General features: G+C 38.1%; 1 protein-coding gene across 1 annotated transcript in view; it reads left to right on the plus strand.

The window, feature by feature from the left end:
* The window catches only part of ROBO1 (roundabout guidance receptor 1), a 293,397-nt gene that overhangs the window by 187,574 nt on the left and 85,309 nt on the right, over positions 1-20,514 (plus strand). The window contains exon 4 of the mRNA XM_058800512.1: positions 18,695-18,815. Within this exon, the coding sequence (XP_058656495.1) occupies positions 18,695-18,815 (121 nt within the window). The remainder of the gene's footprint in view (positions 1-18,694; positions 18,816-20,514) is intronic.

Raw genomic sequence — 20,514 nt, forward strand, 5'->3', positions numbered from 1 at the left:
ACGGGCTCGAGTGCGCCGGCACCGCGGGCAGAAGGAGCTTGATGTCTCCATCCATGTGCCAGACCAAGGCAAACAGCCTGAAAATGCCCATGTGGATGTTCCCTGCTTTGCAGCTCTTTCAGAATCACAGAATCACTAGGTTGGAAGAGACCTTGAAGATCATCGAGTCCAACCCATGCCCCAACACCTCAACTAAACCATGGCACTGAGCGCTGCATCCACTCTATTTTTGAACATATACAGGGATGTTAACTCCACCACCTCTGCAGGCACACAATTCCTCATCACTCTCCAATTCCTTCATCACTCTTTCCATAAAAAACTTTTCCCTAATATCCAATCTAAATTTCCCTTGGTGCAGCTTGAGACTGTGTCCCCTCGTTCTGTCAGTTGCTGCCTGGAGAAAGAGCCCAACCCCACCTGACTGCAAACACCTTTCAGGGAGTTGTAGAGAGTGATAAGGTCACCTCTGAGTCTCCTTTTCTCCAGGCTAAACACCCCCAGCTCACTCAGTTATCCCTTGTGGGGCTTGTGCTCCAACTCCCTCACCAACCTTGTCCTCTGGACGTATCATCTGTCCCAAATGCTTCTTTGAGGTGCTTTCTCCATTGGCTGTAAGAAAATGGTGAGGAAAAAGCCAACCAGTCTCAGGTGTTCAGGTCATGCTCAATACCCAGCATTGTTTTAATTAGTTTAAATGGCTCATTATTAACCCTGAATCTTCTGTGCTGCATAGGGTAAACCATGACACTTGATGTGATATGTCTTCCCAGCAGATGTCTCCAAAGGGTAATGATGGTCTCTGGAATCAGGGAAAAGGGAAGGAGCATCATGATGCAGGGCAAAAGGTGGCCCAGTGTCAAACATCTGTGGGCTGAGGAGAACACCAGGGTCTGTTGGCTTGTGCTGGCTGTCACGGTGACTAGATTTTGCATTTGGGACCAAACTGACCTCCTGTGTTCCCAAGGGCATCGTTGGTAGTAGTGTCATCCACTGTGTGAGGTTATCAGATTTATGGATGGTGTTTACACTAACCAAAAGTACTGGAATTAAAACTCATCATAATTCAGTGTTAGATTAAAAGGCTCCCTATGGTCATTCATCTGCTGGCATTTTAAAACCAGTTATTGCTGATCATATTTGACCCCAGAGCTGTAAGACTATCTAGACTATCTGTTCCTTTTGGTTTTTTCACAACTTTCAAAAATTTTCTTTTGCATCAGTGATGTCCTTTGCTCCAGCTATTTTTGTCTTCTTAACACTTAAAAAGTTCAGCATTAGACATGCATAACTATGGTTTCTCAGTATTGTTTCACCCAGCAGTAGTGAGAAGTATTTCTATAATGTGAAATAAGGGTGTATTTTTCAACGGTCAGCTTTATTTTAGACCGATTTCAGCCTTCCATTGTGAAAGTGAAGCAAAAAAGAATGGGGCTCTTTTGCAGATACTCTGTGGACTTAGAGGAATTTGAAAACTTCTCATTGAGTGAAAATTCTCTACAGATTTCTTTTGTCCCTAGTCATGAACTGATGACCTAGATAGTAAAAGAAAATAAATGCCTGCAGCAAATAGAGTATGTGATAGATCTCTGAGTTTTGGGACGTTTACAGGCCTAGATATTAGACTATCTGGATTTTCTTGTTGAAATGGCTTATTGAGAGTTTTGAACCTCTGGGACCATGTGAAATTATAGAAATGGTGTCTGGGAAGCTTCTCCCTAAAAAATAATAAAAAGCCAGGTGGTTGTTATCTCAGACTAGGTTACTTGAGGAGCTATCCAGGGTGTGTAGGACTTTATGATTTGGATAGTTAGGAACAAAGGTGATTTATTATGCTGAGAAAGTAAATTCTTTGTTTTGTTTGGCTGACAGTCTCGTTGTTGGGGTTTTTTTGGATGAATAAGAGAGATGAAAAAAGGATGTGGGAGGGAAATTATTTCTTCATTCATTTTATTCTGCTAATGAAAAAGAAACATTTTTGTTTGGTTAGTTTTTCTAAGCAGTCAGGAAAGGAGCCTTTGCTTATATTACAGACAATAAAGATGAAAACTGGGCTTAGAAAGCTAATTCTTCCCTTCCCCTCCCTCCATCAGCTGCAGGGAAGTCTTAAATGTGGAGTGTGGGTATGCCCCTCTAAATCAAAAACCCATTTCTGGAAACGCTGTTTTCCCCAGCCCCTTTGTGAGTGCTGCGCCTTCCCTCATTCCTCCTCAGGAACAAAAACAATGGGTGGGAAAGTGATATTGAAAAAAATTAGGCTTTTATGAGTCTGACACACTGAACATTAGGACTCACAGTGGGAACTGGGCAACCTGTGTACAGGCAGAAAAAGTGTGTGGAGTAGATTCCATTGGACATGGGACTTAGGGTCCCTACAGGTCTAATGTGCAAAACAAATTTTCTGCCTTCCAAGGTTCTTTCATGCAGCCTCCTGGACCTGTCAGCCTGGTTTTTTTTTTCTTTTTTTTTTTACTATATTTAGGTTTATTTTATGCTCTTATACAGGAATATTTCCATTTGTAAAGCATGTTTTAATATACAGATACCCTGCAGAAATTAATGTATTATTTGTGGCCAGTCTGTACAGTGAAGGAACCCAGCTCCTCACTGTGTTTGCTGTTTTCCAAACACTGAAACCCTCTCCATTTTGGGGGATGGGAGAGAGAAAAAAAAAGGTACATTTTTGTTCTTGAAAGTCTCCAGTGGACCTTATAAATTTGATTGTACTTGGCATTTTTGATATTCCTACTTGCTTGTACACCACAGCAGCCACATGTTGTCACTTAAAATCTAAATATCGGATAACTGCTAACTGAGACTTTATTGTGTATCATGCTTATTTTAGGAATTACTTCTGTAAAGTAAAAATGACACTAACTCTAAAAGCATGTGTAATAAAACCTCAACAATCTGTGTGCTGAGTTTGCACATATTATGTTCTCATAATCAAAAGAAAAATGTAGAATAAAAATAGTAGAGAAGAACAGTGCCCGTTTTTGGAGCCTTGAACAGCTGTAAGTGATTAGAGCTTCTTGTTTGGTTTGCTTTGATTTTTTGGTCTACTTTTTGAAAGTTCTGTCAACTTCACTTTTGCTTATTTCACTTTGTTTGGATAGTTTTGCCTTACTGAGTTTCCTGTGATGCTTCTGGTTATATGAAAAGTCTAGTCCAAATCACAGCACTTCAAAAATAATAATTTCTCAGTTCTTGGGTTTCCTCAACCCAACAGAGTACTTCTCTCTCTCCAGGTAATAATATACTCACAATTACTTACTGCCAAGTTCAGATATTCACCACGTGCAGGAGTGAGGGATTCACACACACATTGCAGGGTGTTATTCCAGACTCCTATGTAGTATTATGCAGGGCCAAGTCTGCCTGCAAGAGGTTGTCCTCCTTAAAATGAAAAAGAAAAAAAACAAATTTGCTTTCTTTCTTAATCTAGCTGTAGGATAATTCTTGCTCATATTCATGCTGCACTGAGCAATTAATTGATTTTTTTTTTTCCTTCTTAACAATCATTATCTAACAAGAATCTCTTTGGCACATGGTCACATGGAGATTGTTCCTTTGTTTAAAAGTGTGGGTGGTTAGTTACACTTGGATCTATTTATACTCATCTTGTTTTTCCTCACTCAGCAGCTTTGCTCTTGCCTCTGTCTGCTGCTGTTGTCAGTTGTCTGCTTGCCTCTGCTTGGCCTCCTGGTTCTGGCTGCACAGGGGAGAATAAATTACACTGAGAGAAGAGGGGTAAAAGTGAGTAAATTTGAGAGTAAATAAACCCCAAAAATTTGGCATGGAAAATAATGCTGTTAAAAAAAAAGCAAGAGAAGGTGAAAAAGCTTTCCTTGTTCTACTGCCACATGGAATATACTGAATTTTGAAACTAGCCATAGAGATATCTCTGCTTGAGTAATTTATCCTCCCTCACAAAATATGAAATATTTGGTTTCCTGAACAAAAGGATGATAAATCAAGATCTCTTAACTGTAAGTTTTGCATCATTGTATTCCAGAGTGTCTGTGCCATTCAGAATGTTGGATTTTTGAAAGTGAAAGATGTTGGCATGATGGCTCAGAGTAAACTCCAGCACACCTCACATTTCAAGCTCTGCACATCTTGCTCTCCCCATTCATTTTGAAATCATTTGTCTCTTAGGACTTCTTTGAGCAGTGGTGTTCAGTTTGAGCATTTCTCTTGGAGTAAGACCTAATGAAAATCGAGAATGAAAAAAAAAATAAAACTGCTAATTCAGGGTAAAGTGTTACCACAGAAGCTGCAGGTACCAGACTGAAGTAATTTCATGGTGCAATGCAGGTATTCCAGAAATGAGTGTTTGTGCTCTCTAGCAGACCTGCACACTAGAATAGAATACAATCACAGAAGATCTGTTTTGCCATGAGACTGTACAGTCATTGCAATGTGATTTCTAGAAGTGTGCTGCAAAACATTTTCCTACAGAGAAAATTACTGTGCAGTAAATGAAAGATGGCCTTGAGGAAGAGAGTCTGCACGCTAAGCAGAGCAGATTGCTGCTGCAATCTTCCTGTGTGATTTTGGGCAAGCCTTGAAGTTGTTCAGTTCTTCTTATTCAGCATTTCATGAGTTGTGGACCTGAATTCATTCATACATGTAAAGCAGCCTGACGCTTGCAACAAAGCTGTGTTGTGCCACTTTGCAAAGTGTGAAGTGTTATTGCATCCTAAATCATAAATAGGCTCTTATTTGGAGACAAAACAGTAGAATCATATCCTCACTTTCATATTCAGGCCATGCTCTACTCCAGGTGTTTGTGATTCTATAACACTTGCAGGATCTAGCCCAGCTACAATAACTTAGAGATTTTCTGTGATTATAAAGAAAACATCTCTATCATTTAACTATATGCTGAAGCATTACAGTGGTTTTGAGATTATTGTTCCTTGTATTCAAGGATCTTGGGGGTTTGTAATAATTTAGGAATGTCTACAGAGCAGGTACTTTGCATGATTATAACTCCTGGGAAATCTGCGTGGTTAGCATGTTTCACTAAAATAGGCTTTGCACACATCCTGAACTCCTAGGGTGGAATTCTGGCATTACTGAAATCAGTGTGAGTTTTACCACTGTATTTCCTGAGACTAATACTTTCCAGGGAAGTATATAGTATAATTTATAGCAAGAGAAGAGGCTTCTTTTTGAAGTGCTAAATAAGTTGACATTCTTCACACTTTTGTTGCTAATGTTACTGCTTCACTTTTTATTGGCTTGTTTGTCCTTAAGGTACTTAAGGTATTCCAGCTTTTTGGACATATTGCATGTTGATTCTCAGTTTTTGTTCCAATGAGACTTTCTGCTAAAAAGATTCCCCTGTTTTGCCTGTATCCTTTACATTGCCATTTTTTAAATATTAGAAATTACCTGACTGGTGGTGACAACTATTACTCTGCTTTTGTCACTGATAATCTAAGGCTTTGGTATTGTAAGAGGTCATCTTGGTGTTGTAAGAGGTCATCTGCTGTATCTGTTATTCTTGAGGTTAATAAAGGTAGGTAGATGTAATGGGTTTTTCAATGGGAGGAGGAACCTTAACTTTAGCAATCTGAACCTTTTAAGTAGGACATGGGAAATAATTTCTAAAATACACAAGATTTATAGTAGCTGGAGCAACCAGAATAAATTAAATTGCAAGCCTGCTGTGGTAATTATTTCCAACTAAAAAAGAGATGTGATCTTTAAAAATGTTATCTTTTACTATCTCATGTGGTAGTGAACTCTGTTCTCCCTACTTTAACCATCTCAACAAAGACCATTTTTTCTACTGCTATGAATAGCAGGTTCAAGAAGAAGTCAGTTCTTCATCTTTGTAGCATGTACATTTCTCAGAGTGCAGTGTCAGTTTTACTGTGCTGCCCTGAAAATGAGTCTCAGATTCACCTTGAAGGATCCCCCCAGGGATGCCAGCTGAACCCTTGACCCTTCTCTTCTGCCTGTCACCAAGGTTAGCACATCATTACAGCTTCTGATGTTCGGGATGCCTGGGCTTTTCCAGCCTTTATCAACCTACACTGTTGCACACAACTTAAACTGAAGTCTCAGCTCCTCATTTCTTTTTCACAGGAATATGTCTTGTTGATTTTTGACAGTAAATCATGTTTCTTCCTAATTTTGTGTTAAAATAGACGTGAAATTTTAAAACTTCTAGATTTATCTCTGCTTTTATTAAAACAGCAACCTATTTTAATAATAAGGACTACAAACAAAAATAAAAAGATGAAGAAGCATTTTCTATTTAAATTTGAAAATAGACACATTCATACCTGCTGCACAGTGCAAATAAGCCTGTGGTAACAGACAAAATGTCAGCATTAAATATTGGTTCTGTGGGATAAGTTCTACTTACTGACAGGTTAAGGACCCTTTATTTATTTGGAATTCTCTTAGCAAGGTATCATGTTGGATAATAAGCTGATTATAATTAGAATGGGATTTGTTTTGTTAATCCAGTAAATGGTATCTACAAATACTTGTCTGTGGCATTGATAACCAGCCAAGAGAACTCTTTAATAAGAGAAGCCTGTTGACACAGATTTTCCAAGTTGTGTTACAATATTATTTTAATATATTGTACATTATCAGTTGGACTCACTGATCTTGAAGATCTTCTCCAACTTTAACAATTCTGTGATTCTAAATGTGCTCCTATCAGAGTTCATTTTTTTCCCCACAAGATTGTCCTCTGATAAAACACATTTGATTGGCCACACCTACTTCTGGATGCTGTTAATGGCCATCAGTTTTGTGTTCATCAAATAATGAAACCAAGAGATAGCAGAATCAATTAATTCTCTCTCTGAACATTGTTTTGAAGGACTTCAGCAAATTCTCATTGGAGAATTGATACTACCAGTCTTGACAAGTTTTATAAGGTAAAGATGATGTATTTGTTCAGGTGCTGTGGAGAATGTGAAAGGATTTTTTGTTTCTGCTTGTGGAGGAGATTACTTTTAACCCTGAGCAGCCCATAGTACGCTAGTTTTTTACCTTTGTATTCTTTGCTTCTTACCTGCTACAAAATGCAGTCTTTAAAATAAGTCTAGAAACATTATGCCTAGGTAGCAATTTGCAGCATTCAAATTATATACAAAGTTATCTCTGTCCAGTTTACATTCAGCTGAGAGAGTTGAGATGATGCTAGGACAGGGTTGCATCCTTTTTTGTGCTCTCCATTAATGCTTGGAACAGATTCTTTTAGGTAGCAAGCCTTAAATCAATCATTTAAGTTAGATGTATGTAATTTTCCTTCCCTTAGATTTGTCTGAAAACTTTTAATAGTTATAACAATTGTGCTAACTCCAGTTAGGTGTGACCCAATGGTTTTGCCCTTTGGGAGTGTTTGAAGAGGAGTTTCATGAAAGAGGGTTCTGAAAAGGCAAAGTACTGTTCATTTAACTACATGATCGTACAGAAAAAGAAACACTGGAAGCCACTCTGACATCTATGTGCCTACCTGACTAATTTGGCACAAAAAATTCCTTTCCAGTGGAATCCTTTATGTATACCTTCTTTCTTCCAAGTCCACATTTAAAGAACTTAAGTTCTTTTGCTCCTCACAGAAGTGTGCATCTCATTAAATCCCTCTTCCTGCTTTGGTTTTTGTCTCAGGGATAGAGTTGCTGGTTGGGCTACAAGTGTGTCAGGCCCAGTCCTCTGCCTCAAGGTGAATTTCTCCCAAGCATTTGTTGAAAAGTTCATAAACTAATCATAAACTAAAGGATCATAAAGTAATACCTTTGTGGTAACTTTCCAGGCAGTCCTGATATGAAATTACTTTGCAAGATGAGCCAAGATCCAAATCTAATGCATTATTAAAGGCAACTCAAAATACAGCAAATATTTTAATATTTTATTATTTTAATACTCCATGCATAGAATGGCCTGCATATCAGATTGTTCTTGGCATGTATGCTTGCAAGTGCCAGTAATAATATCTGTAATACAACATTTGTGCTTTAGGCCTGCCAGATCTTGAACGAAATTTTCAATCTAGTAGGCTTGTCCAGAATTCCTGTTTTCAGAAACTTAAGAATATTTAAGCATTCTTCTGACATATAGTAAAACTAATCATGTTATATTTTACCAAACATTTCTTGCCAAACTTTAGGTCTGGAAAAATGTGCAATATTTAATTGCAATCCACTGAAAGGGAGTCTCATCAAATGACTAAACTGTTTATGATTTTATGGCACTTTGGTCAAACGTGCAACAGATGGAACTGTTGGAAAGGAGAAGACAGTTATCAGAACATGTTTATTCACTCTTTATCAAACATTCTCAGAAATGATTGCTTCTCTGGCCATGATTGACTTCCACTTTCAGAAGAAATTTGCTTTCTTTTGTCTTCCAAAGTCAATAATGTGGCTGTCTAAGAAAAAGTCTGGTTCAAACACATGAAGGATAGTCACTAACAGTACAATGCAAAATACAAAGCACATTTGATGATTTATTAGATTCACTGAATGTTTCTTTTTATATTTATCATACTTGAGAATTCTTAGATTCTTCCTCCTTAATTCTGAATGCTTATTAATTGTTTGAAAACCACAATGTGAGACTTCTATAAAGAATCATTTTGCAAGAGTGGCAAATATCAATTATTTAGCTTTTCTGGGTATAAATAAGTGCAAACAGTGGATCTGTGTCCTCTATGATAAACAAGGATGATTTTTTATTGTCTACAAACTCTTCTGTAAGCTTATACCTTGGTGCAGACATCAGGGTGCTCATGTGACATACTGTAATTTGCTTATGTATTCAAGTATGAGTTGATCCTGTAAATGTTTGTGTTAGAAAAGCAGACAAGAAGCCTAGGGAAGCTTATTGATAAGGTCGCTTGTTTGCATGGATGTTATCAATGTCTTCCTTGTCTGTTCACATGGGTCAACTTTCTCTGGCACTCTTTAGTGTGTGTGTTTTGCATCATTGTCTTTACAACACAAAGAAATGCCACTCTAAAACATTTTCCCTCTAAATATTTTTGCACATTTGGGGCACTGATTGGAGTCAGAGAGTGCCTCAGGAGTGGTGAGTTCAGACCTTCTGTGGAGGGCAGCTCTCATTTTTAAATTGTCCCCATGGGCCATGGTGGCACTGGTGCATTGCGTGCCAGGGGCCACAGTCAGCTCCTTTTGGTGATCAGCACTCAGGACCAGGTCTGGAAAGTGGAATTGCAAATTCAACTATGTGGACATGTCTGTATGTCCATCTGACAAGCAGAAATGCTGAGTACCACACACCTTCTCCAGCAGCCATGGACTCCTAAATTTTGCCATCTACTTTTGAAAAATTGAGCCAGAATGTGAGATAGATGGGTGCTAAATGCAAAATTATAACTGTTTGTTTGGTTTTTTTTGTTTCTCATGCTAAGTAGCTGGTAAAGAAACAGTAATGCCTTTAAAAGTGAAGTGTTTACTTCAGACTCAGTATTTGTATTTGTATGTATTGGAAACACAGTGTGGGCTTTTTCTGTGGTTTTGGGGAAGAGTATGCTGTGGGAGGGCATATCCAGTTTTTAACTTCTTGTCACTGTCATAAAAAGGTAATTTGTACCAAGTGAACTGAAATCTGATCAAGTAACACTTCTAGTTTTCTGTAAAGATTACTTTTTTATCCATTATGTTCTTTTACACTGCTCATACAGGAGCTTTCAAAGCTTCTCATTTATGATAGAAGAGTACTAATTCTAAAGGAGACGTGCACACAGTCACAAGATGAAACAGGAAAATAGAGTGCAGAGTAATTTCAATTTCTCTGCCGTTTTTACAAGCCTGTTCTATTAACAGCAAACATCAGCAAACAGGAGACTGATTTCCATACAGAACCTGGCCAGCTACTTTGCTTTGTACATACAAATGTGAAAAGCAGCTAGTAATTTCAGTATCCAGAATAGTTTCTCCCTCCCTTGCAGCCACATTTCCCTCTCAGCCTTTTCCATTGGTGCAGTTTACAATAACCTTTTAACTCCAACAAGAATTGTGCCAGAAGTTTAAACCCACTGTGGCATCTGGGAAGAATAGCAAGGAGCTGCTGTGCAGGAAGCAATTATCCCAGCAGGGCTCCAGAGCCCGCCTGAATAGCTGGGGCAGCCCCCAGCACCGCTTTTTGGGCTTCGCTCTCTTCCTTCTCTCTGGCTTCTCACTTCCATTTATGCACTCAGCAATGAGGGTTTGCTGCTCCAGAGGCACAGGGCTGGGTGGGAAGAGCCCAAGCAGAGGGCAGCGCATTCTCAGTGTGCAGGAACAGCAGCACTCAGGGGTATCACAGCTAAAGGATGGATATGTGAGCACGGGAGCAGTGCATGCTTTGTTCTGCTTGGTTGCAACCTGGGCTGGCTTATTTCACGAGTAAATGAAGCTCCAGGTAGCTCCTGGCTCACTGTGTGTTGCTGGAGATCAGTCTTGTGTTGTTAAGCCTGTGGCAACAAAAAACGTTTGTGGACGGACCAAGATGCACAGGTCATTCCCTGCCTGTGGAGTTTCTCTGGAGGATCTAAAGTTGAGCACAAAAATGATAATTCTGGGCTGCTCTGGGAGCTGGGGAAATTGGGGGATTTGCTCTTTGCCTCTCTGTGCATACATTCTTCTCCTTGTTCTTTGTGAGTTTAATTTTAGCATCCTCCAAGCAAAGGGATTTCTGTAGAGTCTAGCACAGTGGATTTTCAGCAATCCTTCAGAAATAATGAAAGTTACACTCAAGATTTGCTTGTGGCTGCCTATGACTGCAGGTTTTTGCCTCATTCCTGTAACACAAGGCTTGTGTGCAAACCACAAAAAACACAAGGAAATCTGTGATTTATGATTTGCATGTGCTGCAGTCACGAGAGCTGTAGTGAACAGTGATGGAAGAGTGAAATGTGGCAGAATAATGTATGACTTTTGTGTTTAACTGTTCATGGAAAATCAGCATTGCAGTGCATATGCTCCTCTTTTTGACAAATGATGGGAAAGTTTAATGTTTTCACAACTTTTTTGTGTCCAGCATTTACTATAAAAGAGTTCTACTGAACTTAGGCTCACTCAGAGATAAATGCAATAGAAATTTAACATGGGTTTATATCCTTCTTTTGAAGTGTGATCTCATTTCCATTGCAAAAGACAGAAAATCAGTAGGATTTTAGGTACGTTAGAAAACATTTTATATTTTTTTAAGGCTACTTTTGCAAAATACTTGTGTATTTGTAGTGTTTAGTTGGCAGGGCCAAAACTTCTTTGGGAATTGATTATAAAGTTTTTACAGAAAACGTTTTGAATGAGAAGTCCAATCCGTCTCAAAAGTTAAAACTGTCAAAATACAAATTTGGAATTGTACGAAAGAATCCGCTGCACTTTAGTCACCTGTGACTAATTTTATTTGCTTGGTTTGGTTCTCAGTGCGTGTTCTCTGCCATAAAGAGCTCAGGTTTAGCCCCAGAGGAGCTGAGCAAATCCCTGTTCCCCTGGGAGGCGGCTGTGCCAGCTCCAGGGAGGAAAGCTTTCACAGGCAATTTAGTGCAGGAAGCGCAGCGGTCACGGGAAGGATCCGGGAGCTGAGATTTGCATCCCTGGAGTGCGGAGCCAGCAGTGGGCAGCCAGGCTCACAGGGGATGTGCCTGCTCTCCCAGACGAGTGGGAGTCTCAGCCAAAGCTGCTGCATCTCACAAGGTCACGGAGTGACTGAGGCCACAGATGAAAATAATGACCCGCTGCACAGACCAGCCAGGAGAAAAATGTGAATAATTCATTTCTAGTCCCTCCTCTCAAACTGTGAGGATTTTGTTGCTGCTTCACAATTGGACTTGTAAGTCTAGGAGATCCTTGGTTTTGCATGTTGAAGGCCTTTCATTTCCTTGTGGGTGCTCATGGTAGAAGACCTACAAACTTCTACTTCAAAAATCTTGATAACTTGAGTCCTGTCAGAACAGTTCCCTTTAGAAGACCCTCCATAAGAACCTTGAAAAACCCTGTATTTTAGCACAATGGCTGTGAGAAATCTGCACTCTGAGAAATGTCTTTGATCAGATTACAAGTCTTGGTGAAATTTTACCTACCTATCCTTCTAAGTTTGAAATTGAACGTTAGGACTCTGCTATTGAAAACTTGTGCTCTGCGCAGCTGCTCTTTTCTTAGGGCAAAGTAGGAAATCTTCTATTGATGAAATACACCCCACAATATACAGTTGTCTCAAATCCATGTTGTCATCCTGCCATCATTAGCTCCAGACTTAGAAAAGCATGATGATATTGTCAATACCTGCAGTGACAGTCAGAACTGAAATTCCCTTGGATCAGCAGCAGAGTCTGGGCCCCTTTGGAAATTCCTGGTTGCACTCTCCTCCCTCCACCCCTGGTGCTGTCTGCAGGGTGCAGGTGTGATCTGCCACATGCAGTCAGGTCTGGGGGTGTAGGTTGGCCTTGTCTTCATCCTTGGTGACTCTAAGACACCCCCTAGAGTGACCTTGGTTTTTCTTTTACAGTGAGAAACAGGCTGCTAAATTCCTCTGCAGATTTGGGTTATGTAGTTTCTTTCATGGTTGCCAGGTGGGATTGTTTTAATATGTTTTAAAATTTGTGGTTTGTTAGTATTATTTTTCTTTTTTGCATTTGTGATTCTTTAGGTAAGGTAATTAAAAGCTGAGAGATTTTGTGTGGAAAATTAACCCTGACTGGTCTGAGATTTTATCCTTGGAGATGTGTAAATAACACAGTAGTGGTGATGCTTAAAAGAAAATTCATGTGTAACTGATACTTCAAATCCTCTGGCTTGCTTAAGGGAAGACAAATGAAGACATACCAGACCTTGAGTTCAGTTCAAGTTCACTTTTACTTCTGATTTCAATCACTGATTGTAGTGAAAGCTATATGTGCACCAGTGCATCCAGGGGAGATTTATGCATGGGGTTAAATCTACTGTTTTACAGAAATTTCACAGTTGTCATTGTAAACTCATTATTCCCATGCAGGGCCTTCTTTGGATAGTGCAGAAAGATTCATAGTTCTAGATATAATTTTAGTGACCCATAAAATGTGCCTAAGTGTTGTCCAATAGTTGAATTTAGTGTGTTTTCTGTACTTAATAAGTAACAAAACAGTTACTGAAGAAACAGTACTGAAAAACAGTCTATGAAGTATTTGCTTCTTCTTTGTTATATTTTTTGGTGATCTTTGTAGAACAGATTTAAGACCATGAAGATGGTAGCAACATGCTTTTGTTGTAAGATTTTAATCTTGGTTTAGAATAAGAAAGGAAGAAAATGGCATAGAAAATGTTTTGCACTGTAGCTGTGAAAGCATTTGAGAGAAGTATTTCACTGGTTCAAATATTGCAATATAAACATAGCTGTCTGCTCAGAATTTAGTTCTTACTAATGGGAGCCAATACGGATTATTGTGAAGTAAATCTTCCTCTGAATTAAATCTTCCTTTGTGATTAACAAAAGCCAAATGTTTATAGAAAGTTAATTTGGACTTGTTGCAGTTTCAAACTTCTGAAAATCACATATGCTGAGGCATGGATTTTTCTTTTCTGATCTTGATTTATGGAATTCTGCATATAGCTTGGCTGTTTCTACAGTCTCGTTGGGTGAAGCATCAAACACATGAAGTAATTGTGATATTTGGTGTCTTGTGATAATGCCAATGGCTGAATAACTGTCAGCTGCCTCTGAATTCACCAAGCAATTCAGGACACAGATAACCCTTAAACCTTTGTAGATATCCACCTTCTTGTAGTTACAGCCATTAATAATGAGGCCAGAAATGTGGGAAAAGGAATCTTATGAAGGGACTTGAATCTGATTCTGCCTTTGATGTATGAGATTGGCAGGGGTGCCAGAAGCAGCAGCTTGAATCTATTGTCATTTTACCTACCTTAAATACCTTCTTTTTACATAAAGCCATCTTCCTATGCATTTTGCACCTTCCTTTAGGCTGCCTGTCTGTATTGCAAGGCTGTTTTGTTGGTCTGTAGGGTAGCAGGGAACAATTGACTTGCACTTTGTCATGACAGATTTACAGCACAGGAAGACCACTTGAAAGAATGTTTCAGACTACTTTCAAATAGAATTTTTTGTGTGTTTGATCTGGGGGAGGCAGCATGTACCTTCCTGGGGTCCCAGAGAATGGAACGGAAAGCAGGACAGACTCGTCTGTCTGAACTTTGAAGTTAAACAAGAACAAACTTTAGTCTTTGTTGAAGACCTGCTCCAAACACATTTTGATGTCTACTGTCTGATATTTAAGCATGCTATAATAGGTAGGGAAGAATATATGGGATTCACAAGGCTTGGAACAAGATACAAATTTTTAAATAAAAATTAAGATACATAGTCATTTGTACTCCTTTTTGTTCAACTTTGTTCAAACTGCAAAGCTGCCTTCTATTGCTGACATTCCATGCCTGACAGCCTCTCCTGCAGTGGAGAGTTGTGATATGGATATTTTGGGATGCTAGACCAGATAGAGGGAAATGAACAAACTCTGTGTTCCTTAACTAAGAAATAAAAGCTCCATTTCACTTGGATATACCATTGGTGGCACTATTAATTACAATTGCCTGGCCTCACCTTGTACTTTGACTGTTGTACTGTTATTCATAATTAGATGGGACACTTTAAAAGCAAAGGCAGTGTCTGGCAGGTTAATATTACATGCCCACCACTTTCAATATAGAAAATGAAAGAAAATGTGTTTTGATGTATGCTGTACTATAGAAGACTAAAATATATGAAATTTGTGATAACACATATACAGAAACCCTGGCTATACAAAAAGAATTCAGTATTTCATTCTTCAGTCTAAATTTGCTTTTCCTATTAATTTGTTTGCTTTCAAATTAATTTTTTATTATTTTGCAACAGAGCAGATTTCATTTATTAAATAGAAATAAACTGGAAACTGAAAGAAAGTTAAAAGAAAATGTCACTCACATTTATATTTGGACTCCCCAAGCATTTCTCTTATGGCTTCATTCTGTCTCATATTTCATACCACATTTCTGTGAAAAGTAAATGAATCACCCCCATATATAAAAATATTTCATAACACAGACAGATGGGTATGGATTTATACATGCAGAAATTTACACACATATACACAACACACATAGGTATATAAAATATGGTCTCAGAATAAGAATATATGTGTGTACAGCTATACTGAATTCTTGGTGGTATGTTGTAGAACCCTTGGGTAAGATTTTATGGATCTGATTTATTGGCTGACTGAGTTGATTCATTATTTGTATATGATTTTTTGCTGCTGGGTGGTCATAATTTACAATTCTGGACCTAGTTAACTCTGTGGGTGCCTAGAGTTTTCTGTATGAGCATCTCCAACTATTGTTTAAAGAAATAAATGAAGTGGACTTGCTTGAATGAGCAATTTACTGATGAGGAGCAAAATACGGTCAGGCAGGCAGGTCATAGAAAATAGCTTTCAAAAAGTCTTTGTAACTCACCACACCATCATATATTTTCTTAGCATATATACAATAATTCATACATCTTACAGGCAGCTGAAGATCATCTGTGAAATGCTGATCACAATCTTTTTCTCTAATGAATTCAGTGCTATTCTTGTATTATCCTACTAGTAAATCCCTGATAGATTTGCTGGTAGCCACAGAACAAGATACTGAAGAGGCATGAAAAGTCAAAAAGTGCCTTGGCTTCATTTTGGTATAAATGAAACATGACACTTACTTCCAGAATCAGACTTTTAGCGTTGGCAGTTAGCAAAGCTGTTCTTTTCCCATGACACAACCATATCTCCTAGAATAGTGAAATAGAACTGTTTTCTGTATTTGTTTACTAGGAAGAAGGGACTTCTCTTGGTATTCAGCATGGTCACAACTCTGCAGGCAGTTTGGGATGTAATGGTACACTCACTGCCTGTGACTTTTGCAAATTATATCATTTGCTGCTATAAAGTCCAGCTGGTGTACTTTGGGACAACAGCAAAAATATGAGAAGAGCCAGAGCACCCAAATCAAAATGCCTTCATTAGCTTTTAAGTATACACAGATTATGAATAGTTGTAATTTGCAAGATTTCATGTACTGTCTCCAAAGGTGACTTGACTATTTACAGCTCTAAATACTGGATATGAACTTAGTAAGACAAATTCAGTAGTGATTCTTTATGTGTTCCTACCAAATTTCACATGCATGTCTTCCAGTGTGTACTTTTTTACTCAAAGCCATTGGTCTGTGGTCCGTAGGTATTTGTGGGATTGCCTGTTGAGAAGAAATACTGCACACTGCCAACATAAATTGTTCATTGCTGGAGTTTTCATTTGCAATGTCATATTAAAATGAAGGGATTGTCCAGTCTTGTTGAGATGTTGGGTACCTAATTTTTTAAAATGCAATGAAGAATTTTGGTAGTTGCCCACCAGGGGAAGTTCACTTCCTTCTGGCCATCTGTGCCTGCTCCAGTTACAGACACGTGTAATTCCACATTCACTGGTGGGACATTTTATTGTGACTGTGTAATTTATCACAATTCCATGTGGAATAACCGTCATTGTAGCTAAAGTTCTAAACCCTTCTCATGTTTTAAGGAAATCAACCAACCTAACAAAAGAAACCCTTTTGCACGTGCATTCAGAATTCCATGTCCTTCAGCATGCATGTCACATCTTAGGAAGTCTGCCTCAACATCCATGAGGGAATGTTTCCTCTGTGTCTCCTTCTTTATCTAAATCTCAAATAACTTGCAAGAAAAGCAGCTTTCAATGACTTTTTAGTTTTTCCTGTTTCTGCTTTAATACTTCTCTCCATCTACACTTTGAAGAGAGTCTCATAGCGATCCCTACTAGAAATTCCTAGGATTGTTCTTGCTTAAGGTTACAATTTGTGCAAGATATGAAGTTGTGTCATATTGTGGTGGATTTGAATGGGATTTTCTTAAGTGATAAAATAACAGAGGAGCACAAATGCTACTGAATGTCACTAGGATTTAGATTTTGAAGACATACACAAAAATCACTGATTTCAGTTTACATGGGTTTGAAATCATCAGATGAGTTGGCAAATTCTTGAGACGTATAAATACATTTCTTTGTTCTATCCAGTGTGGTCAGTATTTATATACATAAAAGGTGTATATTTCTGCATATGTATCTGGATATACAAATACCCCAAAATGCAAGTGAAAGTAATTAAAAAATTGGGTTTTTTTTTTTAGTCCTTTGCATACATGATTTGGAAAATCATTGCTTTCTGTGATTTAGGGACATGTGAAACAGAAATAAATACAGACAGACTATAACTATGTTATAGTTTACATCTTCTTCCCCTGCTCACCAGTTCAGGCAGTCAGCAATCTGAAACTGCTTATCAATTCTTGAAAAATGTGTGTTTGCAGGTCACCTTTATTTTTTCATTCCTCATGCCTCAAATCTCCACTGAAATTTCAGCATTACCAGCTTTCTGAATGATAAAGGACATTTCTCTTGTGCTCTCAAGCAATGAGTGCCAAAGGCAACAGAATGAAATTTGTATGCAACACTGTCTGTGCTCCACGTGCGTGTCCATTTATCTCAATAACTGACTGTCATCTTTGTGCCTGTACATCCTACAGTGACAGTCAGAGCCCAACACTGCTCGAGATGTCAAATTTCCAGGGATATATTTCTAGCTGCAGGCAACTGGAGCTAAATACCTCGTATTGAGAACACTCTCCTCCTTGTCACTGACCACATTAGAGCCTTTCATGTAGCTTCATATGTGGCTTTTATTTATTGTCTACTTCCACCCATGGCTTGAACTGCAGTGGTTTTCAAAAGTGATAGGGCTTGTAAGCATATGTGCACTTCAGAATGTATCTGCTGTAATTAAGGAACTTTCTTTGTGTATCAAAGTAAGCATGGTACATATGCAGCTGCCTGCACAAATTTTGCTGCATTTTGGTGAACTTTGTAACTTGTTCAACCATTTGGTCAATAGAACGGGGGAATAAATCCTTTAAAATATATAAGTTATTTTCATATGCATTTAATGTACATTTTTATATAATATAATAAGATTTTGAATCGCAAAGGTGTGTTTTCTGATTTGGGGGTTATTGGAATTCTTTTATCTCCCAAAAGCTGAATTCAAAGAATTGCTTCTGCTCATCTGCTTATCATCGTTCAAACTTACTTTATTTAAGGTGAAGAACTAAAGAATAAAGAATTTGCTTCACTTCCTTAAGAAATGAAAACCAAAACAACACAAAATTCATGAATAATAATGAGCACAACCAGCAGCAGGATAGTGTGCACATATTTCTTGTCAAGAAAAAGTAATTGCAGCACTTGATGTGAAAATGAGATTTATGTCTTGTGCTAATTTTTACTCTCCACCTGATTGTATCAGTACATGGGAAGGAATTGTAGTCCTTCTGGCTAACAAGCATTAAACAGGCTGGTGAGCAACCAGCAATACATTACACAGAATGAAGAAAAAAACTAACAAGTCTCCAAATCTCAGAGATTTTAAAATACTAATATAAAACTAAAACACAAGCTGTTTGCATAAGAGAAGGAAATTAGACTAATGGTAATTTTTTCCACTTTTTTTGTGAAATGGAAAACCAGAGATGGCTTGTTGTTTTATCTGGAACAAAATATTTTCTAAGATATTATTATTAAATCGATAATTCATATTGAAGTATTTCTGTTATCCTTGACTTTTCCTAGATCAGAGGAGGAAAGCTCATGATCACGTACACAAGAAAGAACGATGCTGGCAAATACGTTTGTGTTGGAACAAATATGGTTGGAGAACGTGAAAGTGAAGTTGCAGAGCTCACTGTTTTAGGTAAGAATTCCTTTTGGACTCTATTGATGAAAATGTACATCTTTTGTTTTTCCTGGTAAGCCTTTCTCTAAACATTCTGATCCATTTTCCTTTCAGTGCTGAAAAATGTTTTTGTCATGGTTGTGATCTAGTAACTAGAAGGAAGTCACTGGCTCTGCAGCCCACCTTGGACAATTTATTCCTCTTAGAAGATGTTTTTGCGTTTAACTCTCAAACTGAAAATAATTCCAGTGTCCATGACTGGATCAGTATTGTGAAATAAGAACAAAACAAAAATTAACAAGTTTAAGAAGCAGAGGCTTAATTTTTCCTTGTTACTGGAGAGAATCAGAATTACTCTAAATTTCTATTTGGAGTAATTATCCATTTATAGGAACGTGTGCTGAGTGTTGTAAAACTACAACAGATTTGCTTGTTCAAGTGATCCTATTGATCAAAAAAAATCTGTTTTCATTTAAGATAGCTGAGCTTAGCTGAAAATTGCATGTTTTGTGGCAGCATCAGAAGGGAAGCTCTAAGTCCACCTGCAGTCTCACTATTCCTTCAGCATAGGAGAATTGACGTACTTTTTCTTCAAAACATGACCCATTTTACTTTAAAGTAGAGGAGGCTTGAGACAACTTGATTGTTTCTGGAAAAAATAAAAAAACTTGCATTTTGGAAATGGATGAGACCATCCAAGCACACTGGTTTCCATCACAATGCTGCTGCAGTACTAGTAGCTTGTTGGTGGTTTTATTTTTGTTAAAATCATGTTTAAGAGCTGTCTTGTCTTTCTTTGGCACTTTTACCTGTCTTCCCTACATTGTTGAGCTAGGACTCAGGCAACTTGAAGACCTGTTCAGAGTTTAGGTGTTTCCTAAATAAAACAGGTTTTATGCCATCTTAAAGTTGTTCAAACTGAATATCCAGGAAGAAAGTAGTGTGTAACCCTTTAGAAGCTGCGGAACTTGTACTAGTATATTTTGGTTTTGTATAAACACTTTTGAAGCACTAGGGGAGGAAGTTTATTGTCAAATAGACTTTCAGAACTTTCAAGCAAAATCTAAACTTGAAAGTAAATTGTAATTACATGAGTAAAGTCCTGGCACCAGGCTCCTATTTAACTGTACCGTGTAATAGCTCATCACTAGTCTGCTGCCAGCCAGGGAGTCATGGGCTGAACTGTTTGATAACTTAGGCTGAAAAATTACTTCTCTTGCTAAAAACCTGTGAGAGAGGTGCATTGCAGGCAGAGCTCTGTCTGGCTTTTTCTTCATCTCTTGTTCCTGTCAGACATAATTAAGATTTTCAGCCTGGGGAAACTAGCAAGGTTTTGTTTTCAAATGAGTCAGTAAAGGTTTGAATTTCTTACCAGCCCGTGTCTAAAAATCTTTAAACACCCTATTCTTTCAACTCAGACTTGGATATGCGTGAAAAAGCGCAAGTAATATGCTGACTTCATATTTTAAATTTTTCTACATTAATCTTCTATTTATGAGGTTTGGTTATTTAGAAGTTGAACTTTTGCTTCTAGGTCTCTGCTTTAGATCAGAGGGAGGATTGCATGCCAGAAACTGTAATATTAGAAAGTTTCAAAGTGGTCCTTGCTAAGCTTTCCTTGTATGTACCAAATAATCATGTGACAAAGACAGATTCTTAAATCAGTGTTGATTTCCCTTATCCGTTTCTGCATTTCAATAAGAGTGTTACAAATGGG

Source organism: Ammospiza caudacuta, chromosome 2 (assembly GCF_027887145.1).
Source record: "Ammospiza caudacuta isolate bAmmCau1 chromosome 2, bAmmCau1.pri, whole genome shotgun sequence".
Classification (NCBI taxonomy): domain Eukaryota; kingdom Metazoa; phylum Chordata; class Aves; order Passeriformes; family Passerellidae; genus Ammospiza; species Ammospiza caudacuta.